The sequence below is a fragment of the Cryptotermes secundus genome, unplaced genomic scaffold (genome assembly GCF_002891405.2).
Source record: "Cryptotermes secundus unplaced genomic scaffold, Csec_1.0 scaffold816, whole genome shotgun sequence".
Lineage (NCBI taxonomy): Eukaryota > Metazoa > Arthropoda > Insecta > Blattodea > Kalotermitidae > Cryptotermes > Cryptotermes secundus.
The window spans coordinates 2,435,082-2,454,793 of NW_019724601.1; the positions used below are offsets into that span (position 1 = coordinate 2,435,082).

General features: G+C 40.9%; 1 protein-coding gene across 1 annotated transcript in view; it reads right to left on the reverse strand.

The window, feature by feature from the left end:
• The window catches only part of LOC111862502 (dipeptidase 1), a 423,388-nt gene that overhangs the window by 84,743 nt on the left and 318,933 nt on the right, over positions 1–19,712 (reverse strand). Inside the window, exon 4 of the mRNA XM_023847973.2 lies at positions 10,524–10,701. Coding sequence (XP_023703741.1) covers positions 10,524–10,701 — 178 coding nt within the window. The remainder of the gene's footprint in view (positions 1–10,523; positions 10,702–19,712) is intronic.

Consider the following 19,712-nt stretch of genomic DNA (forward strand, 5'->3'; position numbering starts at 1 on the left):
TAGGCAGTAGAATGGACTCTTTTTTTTTTGTACCTAATAGAAACATCTGCCGTATGACACTGCAACTATGGGTTTCTGGATTCCATTGGGAATTGAGAGCTAAGATTTTCCCTCTCCCTTCTTCCCTTAAGATACAAGGAGACTAGAATAACGGCAAACTAAATTTCTTCTTTTCATGCAATAATTTACAACTCTTCCCATAAAAAGTAAAAAAAAAACACTGTCGCAACTTTCCCGCTATATTACACAGCCCAGCCCATCCGTTTTCTTATACCCGATAAATATCCCTTAAAACATATATTTTCTACTTTTTCCGGAAGCTGAATGGTGAAAATCACAATCTCAGCACTCCACAAAAAACAGAACTTCAGGTAAAGTGGGTGCGTAACTTATTTCAGTTGTCACTATCAGATAATGGGGTAGGTTGTTACATAGTGATTAGAAATATCGTGGCATAGAAACCCGTTGCTGGGCAGACACCTCGAAATGGACAAGTACAGCCGTTGCTATGAAATAGACGGGTAAACAAACATCCGTTTCTAAGCAACGGCTCGGTAAACACGTTCTCGCGGAAAAGATATCCAACCTATCGCTAAGCAACCGCCCATGACAACACGTGGATTGTTGAAGGTCGAGCATACGAAACCAGGGGATATACTTTCGCAACGAAATGGGGAGGTAAGGCACATACTAGTAGTATGTACCCAAGAAAACAAGGAATATGAGGACATATAAGAGATGTGAAAGCGGGGGTAGGAGAGAGAGGGAGAGAAACGCTAAATAAATGAGCCAAACTAAAAGCAGACAAACTGTACATTTGAGCCTATTACTTATATGGAGCTGAGCCCTTCTCGAGGAGCCGCCAATTCTGCAGCTACTGAAGAATTTCCCAATATATTGTGAAACCGGAAGGTTCATTACCGTGTTAACAAGAGCCCTACGCCGGTCCAAATCCTGAGCCAGATCAATCTAATCCATACCATCCCATCTTATCTCTCCAAGATCCATTTTAATATTGTTCGCCCACCTACGCCTTGGTCTTCCCAGTGGTCTCTTTCCTTCTAGCTTTCTCACCAATATCCTATACGCATTCCTCGTCTCCCCCATTCCTGCTACATGCCCTGCCCGCCTCATCCTCCTTGACTTGATCATTCTAATTTTACAGTGGAGAAGAGTACAAGTTATCAAGCTCCTCATTATGCAGTTTTCTCCAGCCTCCTGTCACTTCATCTCTCTTCGGTCCAAATATTCTCCTCAACACCCTGTTCTCAAACACACTCAGTCTATGTTCCTCCCTTAATGTCAGAGACCTAGTTTAACAACCATACAGAACCACAGGCAAAAATTACAGTTTTCTATATTCTAATTTTTATGTTTTTGGGCAGCAGACAAGAAGACAAAAGGTTCTGGACTCAATGGTAGCAAGCATTACCCGAGTTCAGTCGCCTCTTAGTTTCCTCCTGAATCAGGTTTCGCTCTGTTATCGTTGTTCCCAAATATCTGAACTGTGCCACATTTACATTTGAGCTTATTAGCGTACCTATATGATGTGATGAAAAGAAGAAACCACAACGACATAAACAACTGTACAATACTGAAGTGTCCTATCTTCCGGGATATACCGCCGTATAGTCCGTTGAAAAATTAATCGACGTTTCCTACGAACACTTCGTTTCCTCTTCATTGTCGATGAATAAGCCAAGTAAGAAATCAACGTGAAAACAGATAATAAACAGAGCTCTTTGACGCTAAAGATAGAGGCGACATGTTCCTCTGAAACGTCGGTTGACTTTCAAACGGATTACACGGAATTATATATCCCAGAAGATAAAATTCTTCATAACCACCGCTGTGAGGATATCAAATCCTACAAACTACATTGTCCACAACTTCTGACTGGATAAAACCATGGAAATGTATTCTGTCAATGCGTCATGGAAAATTTTACTGACAATTGCAGCCAGACTCCCTTTGTCTGTCTTCTGACAAGAAACCCACAAGGAAAGATATTCACGTCGAACCCAGTGCTAAGGCTTCATGGCACCTGTACTGAAAATTTCAGCTATGCTATTGACAACTCCTTCAGTCTTTCAGGTTTTGTAGGGTTAATATTATAAGGTGAAGGTTAAAGCCAATAAGGTGTTCCCATATTCCGGTAACTACCACGCGATATTCAGCAACTACCCTGAGAACAGGGGGGCTCAGTTGATGCCCTCGCTGTGTCTAACCTAATGCAATTTTCCTTTATCCTCATCTGAACAGTGGAACAGCTATGGGCCCATTACCTAAAACAGAGTCTGATCCTACCAGGCTTATGAATACTTGCGAACCATAACCTACCACCTTTCTCAGTAAGTAATTCAATTTCAAAATAACCATTTCCTAACCCAACCTTACGCCATCCCGTAAAACCATTAGATTCTTACGGAAATGTTCATCGCTTTTGATACCCGTTATAATAAAGTAGGGAGTTCCTTCGCCTCAGATTCGCTTTCGTGGAACTACAAGCTGGAACAAAATTCTGGTTCCCTAGGTATTCAGATTATAACCACTAAGAAACTTAAATGTTATATCTTCATCAATTTGTTTATTATTTTACGTATCTTCACATGTGTGACTAGACACGGTATTCGGATTAACTACAACTAGTGGAAACACAATCTTACTGTAACTATAGCACTTCGTAAATAAGAACAATTATATCATACAAAGTTTTCAACTACTGAACTGCCTTGAACGTTTTCCTGGCGAAAATTCTGTCGCAAGTGAAGTCAAAGTCGAAGTCACATTGCGACAGTCAGTCTGTCAGTCAGTCAGTCAGTCAGTCTTGGTGTCGAGCAGTATTTATTACTGTTTGACAGTTAGGGTCTTGTTTTTGTGGGGCGCCCTCTCTGACGATAGGACGGGTCTGTCTTTTGTATATGTTGCTGGCCTTTTCCAGCGCAGTTTTTCTCAGGTCCGAATCCCTTGGAACTCGCGACCATATTTTACTGTCACAGGTTTGAGACTTCCCTTTTTGTCGCCTACTGCGACTCGCAGGGTCACGGTGGAGGTATTCGACCCCGCCTCCACACAGAGAGCAGACTATGCCAAAGTCAAAGTCACATTGCGACTGACGGTCAGTCAGTCAGTAAGTCTTGGTTACTGCTTGACAGTTACGGTCTTGTTTTTTGGGGCGCCCTCTCTGACGAGAGGACGGGTCTGTCTTTTATATATGCTGCTGGCCCTTGCCAGCCCAGTGTTCCTCGGGTCTGAGTCCCTCTGGACTCTCGACCATATTTTACTGTCTGTCTTGAGACTTCCCTTTTCGTCGCCTCCTACGACTCGCAGGGTCACGGTGGAGGTATTCGATCCCGCCTCCACACGGGTTAGACTATGCCTTATTTCACTGTTTCCTATATATGCTCGGCACGGACTACGCAGAAAAAACAGTCCCTCTGTTGTTGTTGTAGAGGCGTATTTACCTTGTCGTTGCATAGCAACGATTGGGGCGCGGACAACATAGAAAACACCCTACTTCTATTGTTTATTGTATTGTGTATAGGATCAAGAAACTTGAAAAAGCGGTCAAGGCCCAACGAAGTCATTTAATATTCAGCAAAGAGAACAAGTTGCAAGATCGGAATTACTCCCACATTCATTCACCGTTTCTTTGCCTTCCCTCGCAAACCGGAAATCCTAACACGTTACAAGAATAGGAGCAATCTGATCCTATCGCTTCCTGCAGCAGAACAAAATTAAAAATTCCAGCGGAATCCGACAGCCACTTCAGCTTTGATCCGGGCCCACGCGGAGCGGAAACAAACGAGTTTCAGCAGCGATAATGAACAGATGTGCATCTGTTTGACAGAACAACGAAACGTCACAGAGATTCACATGGCCATGGCTTTTAATGAGCTTATGGTCAAAGGTTTATCGACTGCTAGGGTTGTGGTTTCGGATCTTGCTCGGGGCACGGATTTTCATCCGCTTTTTCTCTCTGAAAGTCCGCGACTCAGAGCAACTGCGGTGGTCCAATTCTTCACTCGAGAGGCCTCCAGACAGGGGGTGGTGAGTCGTCACTGGGGGTTAGCTCCAAGAAGAAATAATGGAGAGACCATATATGGGGGTGAAGAAGGCACTGAAAAAAAGTGGCAACGAAAATAGAGATGGAAAATTGTATGAAATAGAGGAGTCGAAGAATATTTGTCAGAGAACGAATAATAAACGTGATGAATGAGATAAAAAGAGGAGGGAGGATAAGTAGAAGTGTTAGACTAGAAAGGAACGAAGAATGGATACAATGAGCATAAGGGGATGCTGATAATAATTAATATTTATTAAGAGACGAAGAAGACAGGAAGAGAAATGAAAACAAAACGTATGAAGAAAGCGCAGAGATTGAGGGAAAAGCAGAATAAGAATATACGAGTAAACAAGATGAAGACGAAGAAATAAAGCAAAACAGAAGACGGAGATCAGGAGTTAGGGCCTAATTTGTTCCTTTTTTTTACTTATCCTCCTTACGTTATTTCTTTATTTGTCTCTCGCTCTTATCCTCTCACTTTCCGTTGCCATTCTGATTCTTCTGAAGAGAGAATAAACGGTTTCTCTCTGATACCTCTACCATCTAGCCCATAGTCTAGACGTCGTGCTTAGTGAACCAAATAAAGGCAATTGGTAAAGTTCTCTCTTTGCTTAGATAATTAAGCGCGACGCCATGAAAAGTATGGGAGAGTGGAGTTATAGCTCCATGTAATCAATACACGAACACATCTATACATATAAGGTAATACTATCCCTGTAACAGGTCGTGGAGGCCCATAGGGTTGTGAGACGTCGAGGCTGCACACTTTCTAGACAATCGGTTCACAGATGGCGGTGAGGTTGTCAGCATTAAGTGCCGGCCGTCCTTTACTCTCAGGAAGATTCCTGGTACTAATTTCTATTAGAGTATGAGTCGACCCTAGGGCCATATACGAAACAGCCTTCTTCATGGTTCACAAATAAGCAGTATTCCCTGCATTGTGGCGATCATCCTTACTGATATTTCAGGCTGTGCTGTAGAGCGATGTAGTACACTGAAGTGGCGATAAAGCTACAATAAAGAACTGAGAAATAAGGATAAATATGATCGAGGTTAATGGGGTCATAAAAATGGTATAAACTGCATTCGACATTATTACAGCGAAAAGTGTGTCAACTTCATTAAAGCTTGTGTCTCGAACATAACAATTTTATATAGCAGTGGTCATATACAATGTGATTCTAAATTATTGTCTGGGTGTCCATTTATAGGCCACGGAAACACTTATAATAATTTGGAATCACCCTGTATATTTAATATGTGCTGGTTAAGCACTGTCGAATTTTGGACTACAAACATTAGTTACACCCGACATTATCCCCCTGCCTTTAATATTAATTCTGACTGCATGAGTACACACTTTTTTGTTATTCTTTCGTGTTTTGATTGCAAAACATATTAACGTACTGTACATGCAACTGATTACGAAATTTGAATTAATGACGCTATAAAAATGAAAATAAACTTGTACTCACTAATGAAACGTTATACTCTCTTATTACGCTGGACGATAGATTATACGAACACCACGAAAAAATTCAAACACGAAAAAAAAAATATACAGCGGCCGCGCGATAGCTCAAGCGGTTAGTCGCTGGCTTCCCACCGCGGCGGCCCGGGTTCGATTCACGGTCTGGTCAAGTGGGATTTGTGGTGGACAAAATGGCGCTGGGGCACGTTCTCTCCGAGTACTTCGGTTTCCCTTGCCAATCTTCAGTCCACCAATTGCTCCACAATCAATATAATAAGCCAGATGTGGCCGCAGTACAAGGAACTTAGTCCCAACCCGCTAGCAATAAAAAAAAATATACAGAACTGAAGGAGCATTCAAATTTGACTTATAATTCCGTGTAAAACAATGCAAAAATACAAAATTCAAACCTTAGAAACATAACTCGAATAACAGCATTGTTTTGGTTCAAGCTTGAATACAAAAACAAAACCCTGCAAAAGTACAAAATAGTTGTAAAAATATGAGCGAAAAAAGGGGCTGTTTTTGGCTCAAAATATGTATTACAAAAACAAAAAGTTCTGGAAAAAATAATCCACCTTCCTTTGATATGACACGGACCGCAAAGAAAACAGAAAAAAATATGGTGGAACACAGATATGTGGACAGACAGCAAGGCCATCTCATATGCCTCATAAGCCTAAAAATCATAGGGAACGCACAGACAGATGGACAGACACAAGCGTATAAACAGACAGCAAGGCGATCTCATAAGCAACATTTTATTTTTTAAATAATGAAAATAGGCTAAAATGCAAGATGACGCAAAATGTTTCTGTCCAGTCTTACAATCACAATGAAAGCATGCACTGGCGTAGTTGGTTGAGGTACTATGCTACGTGCCGGAAGGTCGCGAGTTCGAGTCCCGATGAGTTCATTTGATATATTTTAACTGACCTTCTAACCTCACTACAGCCCCGCGGTTGACTCAGCCCCTGAAATGAGTATCAGAAAACTTCCTAAGGGGTAAGAACGGCAAGCAGCGTTTAATTCACCGCCATCCGTGAGCCGATTTTCTAGAAAATGTGGGAGCCACGACGTCTCACAACCTTATGGGGCTCCACGGCCTGTTACAGGGATAGCTTTACCTCTTTACCTTCGAATGAGAATATCAGAAGTAACTGGTTCTGTTAATTTTGTGTTGGGCTACCGTGGCTTTGTTGTTCTTGTTGCTTACCGGAAGTAGGGAATCTACAAACTTCGGAGTCAGATGAACTGCAATATTACGGAAATACGAGCCTTCCAACGTTTTGTGCGGCCTAAATACTGAAATGTTTCCTTGGACACTGAGCCGAGTGCAGATGGCGTTAGTAACAGCGGGGGGCAGATGGAATGTTAGTGTTTCCCATAGCCAACATAAACCCTTGTTATCGATCTGCTTGTAAAGGCTATTAACACATTACACACAACATACACTGTGTATCTTACAGGATGTTCAACAAATAGTTACTCTATGGACATTTCTCAGCAACAATGATATTCTGAATTTGTGTAAAACATTCTCACGTGCGTAGGGCTGCGTGACTAATAATTACGGGTTTTGGTTTCGATGATTAGATTTATTTGTACACTCACTCGTAATCACAATAAATGCCTGCTTACGACTGGCTCAATTTTGGTCCCTCTGTTCTGCTCTGAACTACGACTGACTTCATTCTGAGTGAGTCTTATCTTACGACCGACGGTCAGTCAGCCAGTCTATCTTGGAATAAAGCACCCATCTGGTACATACGACCAGATTCTTATTACTGTCAGATAGCTGCGGGTTTGTTGATGTGGGACGTTCTCTCTGACGAGAGGACGGGTCTGTCGTTTGCAACTGTTACTGGTCCTCGCTAGTGCAGTCATTCTCGGTCCTAATCCCGTGGGAATCCTGACCATATTTTACTGTCTCACATCCGCGACTTCCCTTGACTCGCATGGTCACGGTGGAGGTATTCGAACTCGTCTCGTTCTGATCCGAGAGACGTCTCATATAGCGTATCGGTATCCAAGGAAACGTCTATCACACAGCGACGTGTTGGTTTCGAAGAATTCATCTCCATGGAAACGTGTTTGTCAACCCGTTCCCTAGCAATGGATCTACATGTCATGATATAATTATATTAAATTATGCAACATAAATTAAATAGAATGTAGAGCATGTTGGTGTAGCGGTAAGTCTCTACACTTGTATTCTAAAGATGCAACCCCGGCTCCTTGCAGCTTTCCACAGTCTCCCTAGGCACTCCCTTATTGCATATTAAGTTCGGCATGTAGCCGTAAATTAATCCTTTTTCCAGAAGTTCTCAAGTCATTACAGTTAGATATTTATGACAGAGTTTGTTTTATAAGAAAAAATACTGCATACAACACTAAAATACTTTTATGTCCTGAATTCAACAATAAACTAACGAGTACCGAAAATTAACAACGTCCACCAACCGTTCAGGCGCCCTTAAGACGCTCATCCATCCACCCATCTACACATAAAGACAGAGAGATGGCGTACTGAAACCTACTTTTCGTAATAATGGGGGCATAGAGCATCTACATTCAACACCTCGAGATCGTTCTCTTTACAATCAAAATATTTGCTCATATGTACTTCGTATATAAGAAATCGAAAGAGTAATGTAACCTCCGCTCCTTGTTAGATGCAACGAGTTCGCGGCAATGCCGCCAGAGGCGACACTTGACAGTTACCGCTTGCATGCACGTTGGCCGCAGAGTATGATGCTCGGCTTGCGTATGATACTGCTACTGATTTAAAGCCGAATTATCTTACGGACGTTGTTCATAGGAAAGTGAAATTTGGCTACGCATTCCTAGCTTCATTATAAGGCAGTGAAAGTGGTTTAATAATTCTGACTAGGATCTGTAAGCCAGAATAGGATTCACTTGTACAGTCACCATATAAAATATCTGGAATTCTAACAACTATATGGGTCATTTAATAATGTCCAACCCTTGGGGAGGCACTATCAGAGGGTTGTTTACTGCAACCTCTTTGTGGATTTCATGTTGGAGTGGCTGTAATTTCATGTGACAGTTCAATAACACTCCACACACTTCGGTAATTGACTTAACACCAAATGTAATAAAATTATAATAGTTAACAGTTTTCCACCTAATTTACCTAAAACATTCCTAATGATCCAGAAGGATTACAGCTTAATCTAAACACACACAGCAACCGATGAGAAAATTGATTTTGTTTTGTCTAACGCATCACCAAGTGGACATTACAGTAGATTTCCTGAAATCCTACGTCGTTAGTTACCTCAGAGGAGAGAATTTAAACTCTATCCTCCAAACGTGTTAATTTTACCAAATTTAGACGCATTTTACAAGCTCTATAGCTATGATATTTGACACGTATTTGGCTGATGGATCGTTATATCTGCTGACGTTCTCCACAGTGAATTATTTCTTTAAATATATTTTTAATAATATACTTCTAAGAGACCATTTCTGCAAGCGGTCTTCTTAGAACAGAAAATAAAACTTCACAGCTATTCTTTCAAAACTCAAAAATATGAGAAGAGTATTATCTTGCAGAACTTAACGCTGTATAATCTTGCAGTTCACCGACGTTTCGGAGGAATATACAGCTTTCATTTTCATGCACGGAGAGCAAGACAAACAAGAAGAATGGCTCACGTCAATTCTGTTTCTTACAAGACTTACTCAACGACCAAGAAGTTGGAAGCTATACGTTCCTCCGAAACGTCGATTAACTTTTATCGATCTACTTGACGACGCATCCCCGCAGGTCCTGTGGGATCCTTAAATTCAATATAATAAATACACAGTAACAGTAATACGAACAGAATTGGAAAAGTTATTTGGAAAGAACAGAGGCCGCTTTCCGCAATTGACATTCCTTTACTGACCAAGAGGATGACAATTAGGAAAACCAAAACAGCAATGGAGAATCTAAGATCATCTTCAGATTCATAGCAACACGCCTTATCGGCGTAACCCCCAAATGTTCATGCTTATGTACTTTTGTTATCTATTTAACGACGTTATCAATAAATCAGTTTAAATAGGATGATTATTCGGAAATTAACTGGAAAGAATGTATAAGGAAGCGGTCGTGGCCTAACTTTATATAAAATCCCAGAATTTTCCTGGAGGAACTGAGTAAAATCAGAAAAATTCCCAAGACAGTGGGTCGACATACTCAGATATCAACCCAGGACCTACTGAATAAGAACCAGAAGTGCTACCCAGATGACAGCAACGTCCTGTCAAGACGATGACAATCATCATGATGAAGTTCATACTAAGGCTATAAAGCAAAAAGATATCGGTAGCTGTCATTACAAATTCCATATAAAATATCTGACAATTTCAATGAGAAACTTGGAAACTGCTTTCTGTTCGGGAAATTCTCGGTTCGAATGTCGGTTGGGTCACTGCTCATCCCGACAGAAGTTTCCCTTATTTTTCCTTGCTCCACACAGGCGAATCCAGGTATAAACCTTAAATAGGCCATAAATATTTTTATATTCTTTTCAATTCATTATTCATTAACATCTTACTGTCCGACACTACATAACCTGAGCTACTATCAGTATCATTAAGTAAACCACAAATAAATAAAAATATCTGCTACGAGCTTCAGAATGTCAGAGAGTTTAGAAAACGTTAGTAGTTGCATTATAGGTTTGTGCTCATTAGATAAGGCCAAGGATAATATTATAACCCCTGAAACACATGCGGTCTGCGTAACACCATGTCACAGAGCATTTCGACTGTCAGAGATAATCTTATCGTACCGATATAAGGATCAGTTCCCCCTGTAACTAAATGCAGAGCTCAACACACAAATAATCGGTTCTCCCTTGCATGCCCAGGGCCACAGAACAGTCAATGGAAATGCACGTATAACTGTCTGCATTATAGCACAGAGGAAATTAACGAGCCATCGATTAATATCGATCTATCAAAGTCGCTCACCCGTCAATGAGGGGGACGTCCCTAAGTATGCGCCTCACCGCTTCCAAGCGCTCCTGATGTGTAGATGGGCCCGCAGCACTCAACGCTAGAGGCACGCCTAAACCCACACCGAGAGCAGAGAAGAACAAACACACCAGCACACCAACACACCACGGTTTCAGTCGCACCTCCATCGCACCTGCACAGAGAATAAACAAGGAATGGAATTTTATTAATGAGGCGATGAACAGAAATACAGAGGTTGTTAATTGATACTCAAGTTTACTATTTAATCCTACAAGAGCCAAACGCTGAAAATTCCAACCAATGCAGAAATTTCAATGCTTGACATTGTGTGACATTTGTTGAAACCATAATTCAGTGGGGGAAGGAAAGGGGGGGGGGTAATTACATAAAACCCTTGTTCTAGTAGCGGAAGTTAAAAAAGGCGAAGTTTGTGGTTATTTGGGCATGTGATTAGAATGGATCAAACAAGTGCAAGAACATTTTTTTAAGTAAGTTGGAAAATGTAAGGAATGCGGGAAGACCCAGACAGAGGTCACTTCATGATGCAAAGAATGATTTACGAGTACTGAAATCGAAGAGATCGAGACAAAAAGAAAAACAGAGAGATGTGTGTTTTATCGTACTAGATGCCAAGGTTCTTTGAGAACTTACAGCCAAGGAGTAAGTAAGTAAGAAAGGGGAGGAATGTGATGGGTGAGATTGTAGATCCACCCGTTTTCAATCTTAACCAAAATTATCTGCAGTACGATATACCATCACTGAATTGCAGGCAATTGTTTCCACGTAGCCGACCAATATTTTATTGAAATCTGGGGCTTAAATTTAATATTGTCAGGTATCTAGAAACTTAAATTCCCCTCTGACAATCTTCCCCAATCAGAGATTATAACTGTGAGAATGAAAATTTGGCAACTATGTAGAGTACGGTGGGATGGCTTAATGGTCGAATATTCCCTCAGGACTATGAGGGATTTCTGTTCCAATACCTGTTGGGCAAGAGATTTTGTCGTTCACAACACTGTGGATTATGGACACGTATTGTTTTTAACTATAGTCTACAACAGGTTTCATTTTATTTTGCAGAAATTAAAAAAGAGCCTACAGGTTAATGACAAAACGTTTAAAGCATTGGTGGAAGAATCTGTATCGACAGAATATCAGAAGTCACGAACATAGACTCAATTTGGACTTAAACAGAAGGAAGTTCAATATCTATCCAGCCTACTGCTTTCCTTTCAATCTTAAAGAAAGGTGGGGCACGCGGTAGCGTAGTTGGTTGAGGCACTATGTTACAAGCGGGAATATCGCAGGTTCGATTTCCGATGAGGTCATTGGATTTTGTTTTTCTATTTACCTAATCCTTCCAGCCGAACTATGACCCTGGGGTCGACCCAGCCTCTAACAGAATGAGTACCAGGAATCTTCCTTGGTGGTAAAGGACGGCCGGAAAGTAAGGGTGACAAACTTACCGCCATCTGTGAGCCGATTATCTAGAAGATATGGGAGCCTCGACGTCTCACAACCCTATGGACCCCCACGGTCTGTTACAGGGGTAGCTTTACTTCAAAGAAAGGTAAAAAGAAATAGCTGCATTGTAGAAGGGCCCATAGGGTTGTGAGACGTCGACGTTCCCATGTTTGTGTAGAAAATCGGCTCATAGACGGCGGTGAGGTTCTCAGCTTTACATACCAGCCGGGCTTTATCACCAGGAAGATTCCTGGTACTCATTTCTGTTAGAGGCTAAGTCGAACCCATTGCCATAGTGCGGCAGGAAGGGTAAGGTAAATTGAAAATAAATGTAATGAACCCATCGGGAATCGAACCCGTGGCCTTCCGATTTGTAGACGGATACAAACATTCCCCTCAGCACCGTGTCCTCCAACTACTGCATTTGCTGTTATTCCCTTAGGACCTCGTCCTTTCCTTCTGTTGCACTGAAATCGGTTTCATGGAGTTCAGACAATTCTGTTCCCTCGTGCTCTTGGAATGTCCTGTCCGTTTCCATGGAAATCTGTTTACATTAAATCGCAGAAGACTGTAACATGGGTCTCTGATCCTAAACTTCACAGAACATTACCATTTGAAGTTCCCAGCACTGCAGCAGACATTTATATATCAACGTCTCCTCAGCTCAAGCTCCTCATTATGTAATTTTCTCCAAGTATCTTCTTACTTTCTTTCGCTTATGTTCATATATTCTCTGCAGCAGCCTAATCTTAAATACCCTCAGTCCAAACAATAGTACGATGTAGTAATTCGATGAAAATTAATTCTATTTTAATTTGGAGCCATTTACTGTAATAATTAAGAATTATCCTCTGTAGTGTGGCATGTGTGCCCACTGCTAGGTAAAGACGGCGAAACAAGCAAATGTGTAAGAGCCGTTACTAAGTAACGCAGAGGAAGGAGGACATCCATTGTTGAAAACCGCTATCAAGCAACGGCTAATGATGACTATAACAGAACGAGAAGACGTAGTGTGTCCTATAGTGTTTTATGAAGTGTGTATTGTCGATGGCGCTATAGTTACTTGTAGTTACGATCTGCAAGTGTTCAATAAACCCAATTATCAACTGAAACTCCTTATAACTCCAAACAAGTGACTGCATGTTATTTCAGCCTGAAGAAGAATACTTTCATTTTCAAAAGTGTGAACCTGTGACAATCTCTCTACAAATTTTTGTTAAAGCAAATGTGTAAGAGCCGTTACTAAGTAACGCAGAGGAAGGAGGACATCCATTGTTGAAAACCGCTATCAAGCAACGGCTAATGATGACTATAACAGAACGAGAAGACGTAGTGTGTCCTATAGCGTTTTATGACGTGTGTATTGTCGATGGTAGTTACTTGTAGTTACGATCTGCAAGTGTTCAATAAACCCAATTATCAACTGAAACTCCTTATAACTCCAAACAAGTGACTGCATGTTATTTCAGCCTGAAGAAGAATACTTTCATTTTCAAAAGTGTGAACCTGTGACAATCTCTCTACAAATTTATATTAAAGCAAATGTGTAAGAGCCGTTACTAAGTAACGCAGAGGAAGGAGGACATCCATTGTTGAAAACCGCTATCAAGCAACGGCTAATGATGACTATAACAGAACGAGAAGACGTAGTGTGTCCTATAGCGTTTTATGACGTGTGTATTGTCGATGGTAGTTACTTGTAGTTACGATCTGCAAGTGTTCAATAAACCCAATTATCAACTGAAACTCCTTATAACTCCAAACAAGTGACTGCATGTTATTTCAGCCTGAAGAAGAATACTTTCATTTTCAAAAGTGTGATCGTGTGACAATCTCTCTACAAATTTTTGTTAAATACTCGACAGTCATAGCAGCAGCTAAATCACAAAAGCGATGGGGTTAAAATGGTTGTGTTTTCAATTTTCTACATCAAAGTTAATTAGTTTTCCAATTCCCCTATTGACATTTTCAGTAGGTGAAAAAGAGACAGGTGTGTGTGTGTGTGTGTGCGTGTGTGTGTGCGTGCGTGAAGTTCTGTGATAGACTTTGTAAACAAATAATTGATATTTCTAATTGAATCAGCGGTTGCATAAATTGCAAATTTCATTTCACTCTTCCCCCATTTTAACAATTTTATCAAATGAAGATTTATTGGAACTGCGCATAGAAGTGAAAGCTGCTGCCGCTATCACCAATCACCGTGAAATACAATTCCGAGTACAATATCTTAGCTGCGATTAATATCATAATACATCAGACTCAGCTGGTATTGGTACACGCAATAGATTAACGTGAGTGAAATTAATTAATCTGTTAGGTTCCCAAAGCAATGGATAAGATTACGGTCGTCTATGATATTACGTTTTGAAATCTGGTAGAAATCTATCTCCGTCTCTGAATAAGGTACTGCCTATACCTTCATAACATCAGTGAAGCTCTACCAGACTATATGGTAACACCTCACAGTAAACAGTAATTTTCTATATTTAAACTGTCATTATCAGGATAAAAAGTGATCACACGAAAGTAGGAGTACATATATCTACCGAAAAGTCATGTATGTAAAATATACTGTTACGTGTAGGAGGTGCGCGTCACTTATAAGACGGGGTATATGATTTATATGATTGGATTTATTAACACCTTATATATTCAACTCGGGACTGCAGGCAATATAGCGGTATCGCTGATCTACACTCTTTGCATTTCACCGTTACACACGCACTAGGATTCTCAATCTTCACTAGTCGTATCCTGGCAACGGATTTATAAGAGCCTCACTATAACTTCAAATCACACGTGAAGTCTTCTTGTCACAGTATAATTCCCTTCTTGACATTTCTTTTCAATCACCTTAGACTGCCATCTCCAGAACTAGACCCAATTCTTGACACCTGCTCCCCTAGAACTTTTCGCTACATAGCCTCGGGGCGGACCCCACGGTAAACACCGTCCTCTATTGTCCCGTATTGTTTTAGGCATGTTTACTTATCCGGTACCTAGTAACAGACACCCTACTGTTGCTCGCGTTGGTTCCCAGGAGAGTGTTTATCGAGTCGTTGCCCATAAGTCACAATATTTTGGGAAGTTGAAAATTAAGAAAATTAAAAAAATATAGTTTCATCGTATTAGGAAGACCTAGAAGCAGGCGGGAGGATAGTATTAAATAGACCATAGAGAAATAAAAATTCGGTGGCATGGATCTGACTAATCTGGCTAAAGATAGGGTCCAGTGGAGGGACTTTTCCCTGCATTATAGTGAAGAGACAGCAATATTATACACTTCATGCAATGCAAAAATAAAAAGCAATTACTAGAAACGGGAAAATACATGATTATGAACAAAGAGGAATGGGAGAGAATGTTAATGTACATGAGTTCTGTACTACAGGAATATTAATCTAAGCGGGATACCTTACTATAGGAGTCAAACTCCCACACCACAGGGTAAACTGTCACGAATCTAACATTGTGTTCAGTGTAACATCGCCTCGTTTTTCTATATTTTTTTTCTTTGTGATTCCAGTCACTCAAGCTTAAAAAATATATTTTAAAGAATTAAGATTAATGTTTATTTTCTGTGTTTAGTTACGCTCTGAACATTCTGTCCTTAAGTGAAGATTATGTATACTTCAAAATAGTTTTAAAAAGAAAGAGAGAGACCTTAATGGAGTTCGTATGAGCAGCTTCGTGTCACAGGGTGAAACCTCGACCCCCCCCCCACATTGATGGACTACACGTTTAGGTACTTAGCAGCCAGAGCCATCTAGTGAGCGAACTGTGAAACAACAGAACGGAAGTCACTTCTCAAAGCAAATAACCAATCGAGTTTCACGAGTAAAGCGAATTTATCACTCATGATTTAAATTATTTCAATATTAGTCACACTAGTCACCGTGTGGAGGTGGGGTCGAATACCTCCACCGTGACCCTGCGAGTCGTAGAAGACGACGAAAAGGGTAGTCTAAAATTTGAGAGAGTAATATATGGTCTCGAGTACCAAGGGACTCGGACCCGAGAAAGACTGCGCTGGCAAGTACCAGCAGCATATACAAAAGACAGACCCATCCTCTCGTCAGAGAGGGCGCCCACAAAAAAAATGACCGTAACTGTCAAACAGTAATAAATATCTGGTCAAAAGCCCCAGATGGGGCCCGACACCAAGATTTACTGACTGGCCGTCAGTCGCAGTGTGACATTGACTTTGTTTAATTAGTTGTGAGATACTTATCGGTCGGTAAGAGCGTGAACATGGAACCTGAGGGATCTACGGCGTTGGAAACTGTTACCAGACAACGGCTAGGGATAATACAACAGACTGAGAACTAAACAAAGACAAAATCAAATTGCGACTGACGCCCAGTCAGTCAGAAACTCTTGGTGTCGAGCACCCTACTGGGGCTCATGACCAAATATTTATTACTGTTTCACAGTTACGGTATTTTTTCTGTGTGCGCCCTCTCTGACGAGAGGACGGGTCTGTCTTCTGTATATGCTGCTGGTCCTTGCTAGCGCAGTCTTTCTCGGGTCCCAGTCCCTTTGTACTCGAGACCATATATTACTCTCTCAAATTTTAGACTACCCTTTTCGTCGCCTCCTACGACACGTAGGGTCACGGTGGAGGTATTCGACCCCGCCGCCACAAGGGCGCTCAACGAGAGAACTAAACATTACGCTTGTCCTGCTTATAACATCTTGGCACGGACAGCACAGAAAACACCGCTTTTAACAGTTGTATTGTTGGATTCTTGGAATATTCTTTGGGGTAAAGGGCGGCCGGCGCGTAGGGCTGATAACCTTGCCGCCATCTATTAGCCAATTGTATAGAAAATGTGGGAGCCTCAACATCTCACAACCCTTTGGGCTTCCACGGCCTGTTGCAGGAATAGCTTTGCTTTACTTTTTATTTTATTGCGTCACGCAGCTGTCGTACGGATCACGCACAGAACAACTCTTCCAAGGTATTCCATTGGTGCGTGTAATGAATCTGTTGCCTAACAAAGGGCGTTGTTTACAAAGTAATTACTCAGCAACGGGTCTACATGCGACAATATCCTATTGCTTTATTTGCTTTTCATATTCCACCTTTTTCTTCGACCTTTTCTTCTTTTTCGTTTCTTGTTCGTTCCTCCGTATACAATTTTCTTGTTCCTCCTTTTTTATTCCTTCTCTCTTCATTTATTTTCTTCTCTTCTTATCCACCTTTCTGTTTTGTCATTTTTCATATTTATCATATTCCCTCTTCCTCACAATTAATTTTTCCTTTCATTTTCATTTCTCTTCTCATCTTATTTTTCTTCTTTCTTGTTTTTTTTTCATCAAGTTCTTCTCTTCTATTGACTGTAAGCGCCGGGACTTGAATTATTTTCTGCTTTTATCGTTGAACTCCTCTGCATCGTGTCCGTGTACATCCCAGAAGACCACGGATGGGAAATCAGTCCATCATATCAGATTTACTGTATTCTCAGATACTGCAATAGAATTTCAACCTGCCATAAAGGAAGTACTCAACACGATCGGCTTCTGAGGGACATAAGAGCGGGAATACGTCATTAGCAATAACACAAGAAAGTAAGGAAGACAAGTTTTACGGATTCGCTTTAAAAATTATCACTAAGTTTGCTACAATTCCCTTTAGTGGCCACAATATCCTTTAAGAGTTCACGAGAGAGAAACTCAGGGAAGTTCTAATTTTACTAGCAAAATAACTGTGACGATAGTGAAGTAAACTTGAGCTCCGTCAACACGTGGAGATGCAATTTCAGCTTCAATTACGGGGAACGTGAATTTTCCACATGGCTCCTTTCTGCACAGCGTGTAATTTCATAGAGCACAAGAAACCCGCCCTTCGTCATCACAGTTAACGGCACAAATTAACCAGATTTCCAACTGCAAAATGGAAAAGTAGTCGTGACTTGAAATGAGAATGTAATATTTAAAATTTAGGCACCGTAAATTTCTCCTGCCTTCACGGATGTTACGTCCTGGCGGTACTGACTATGAACAGTACCGTCTTCTACTGAGATGTGATACCGTGTAATCTGGCAAGACTCCGGCGTTTCGGAGAAAAACATTGCTTCCATCTTCAGGATCGAAAAGCACACCACCAAACAAGCAGAGAGTTGAGTTCAGTAGCGTAAAGGAAATGTGTCGGAATTGAATTCCTCACAGCAGCCAAATATGAAGATGTGACGCCATGTAGTTTGGTAGAAAGCATTTCTACGTTTCGAAAGGACTTGCTACTTAAGTCTTCAGGATAGATGCCAAGCTAGGATGGCGATGCGACGAACANAAAGGCATTTCGACGTTTCGAAAGTCTTCAGGATAGATGCCAAGCTAGGATGGCGATGCGACGAACACAGTAAAGGAATGTAGGATTTGAGATTCTCACAGCGATGCTTATGAAGTGTATTATCTTGTGGGATGTGACGCAGTTTCGTATGAAAGTATTGCCTCCATCTTCAGGATCGAAGATACGTAAATACTAAGCTAGCTTCTGTTGTTTGAGGGAATTTTGGCTTGCTCAGTGACCATGAAAATAGAGGCAATATGCTCCTCGGAAATGTTTGTAAACGTCTAGATGTTTATACTCGTACAGTCAGAAGATCGCTCGTCTCTTGTCTTTCTTCCTGTGCACAGTAATTGTGCCTTTGAAGATGTTTCAAAGTCCAGAAATTAAATTTGTCTCTTCAAATATGCATTCTCCCATTACAGCGATTCGTTAAGCGTTCCTCCCCAGCTAGTACTTGCCTCTTTAGATCTCCTAACAAGAAAAAACGTAATTGTATTAGTACATATTATTATTTAAAATGTGAAATATTAATGTAACATGAAACAATATACGTTTGAATAACCAAACAACAAAAGAGGCAAACTTAAACTGGAGAACGTTCTTGGCCATGATAAAAATAATAATTGAGTTAAATTCCTTATTTATTTACGCGATTACTCGGCAGCGCAAATTGGAAAGTAAGCACTAGCAAAATCGACACACAAAACAAAAACATAAACAGAATAAACAAAAGAGAGAAACTTGTGTCGTTCACACAATAAAATAATAATCCAATAAGTCAAATCACTCCCGACATTTTGTGGCGACAAGTGGGCCTAGGCCTACCTCCATGAACTTCTCCGTTCACTTCGGTTTTTCTAGATCTTACACGTTCGGTAGGACTCCTTGGGCGGGTGATCAGCTCGTCTCAAGACCTCTACCTGTACACAAACACAGAAAAACGCACACACACAAACTAAATATGCATGCCCTGAGTGGGATTCGAACCCACGATCCCGGTTTCCAAGCGAGCGAAGACAGTACATGCCTTAGACCGCTCGGCTACCGTCACCGGCTACATATATAATCATACTGGGTATAAATTTCAATTTAATAATTAAAAAAGTAGGGACGTTTATGCACTTGGAAACAAAAATGTCTATTATATTTTATAATTTGTACTTCCTAATTATTAACAATTTAAATATTATGTTTCATTTATTAATATACCTTTATATATATTTTTATGGGGCACGCGGTAGCGTACTTGGTTGAGGCACTATGCTACAAGCCGGAAGGTCGTGGGATCGAATCCCGATGAGGTGGATTTTTTCAATTTACCTAATCCTTCCAGCCGCACTATGGCCCTGGGGCCGACTCAGTCTCTAATAGAAATGAGTACCAGGGATATTCTTGGGGGTAAAATGCGGCCGGCGCATAAGGCT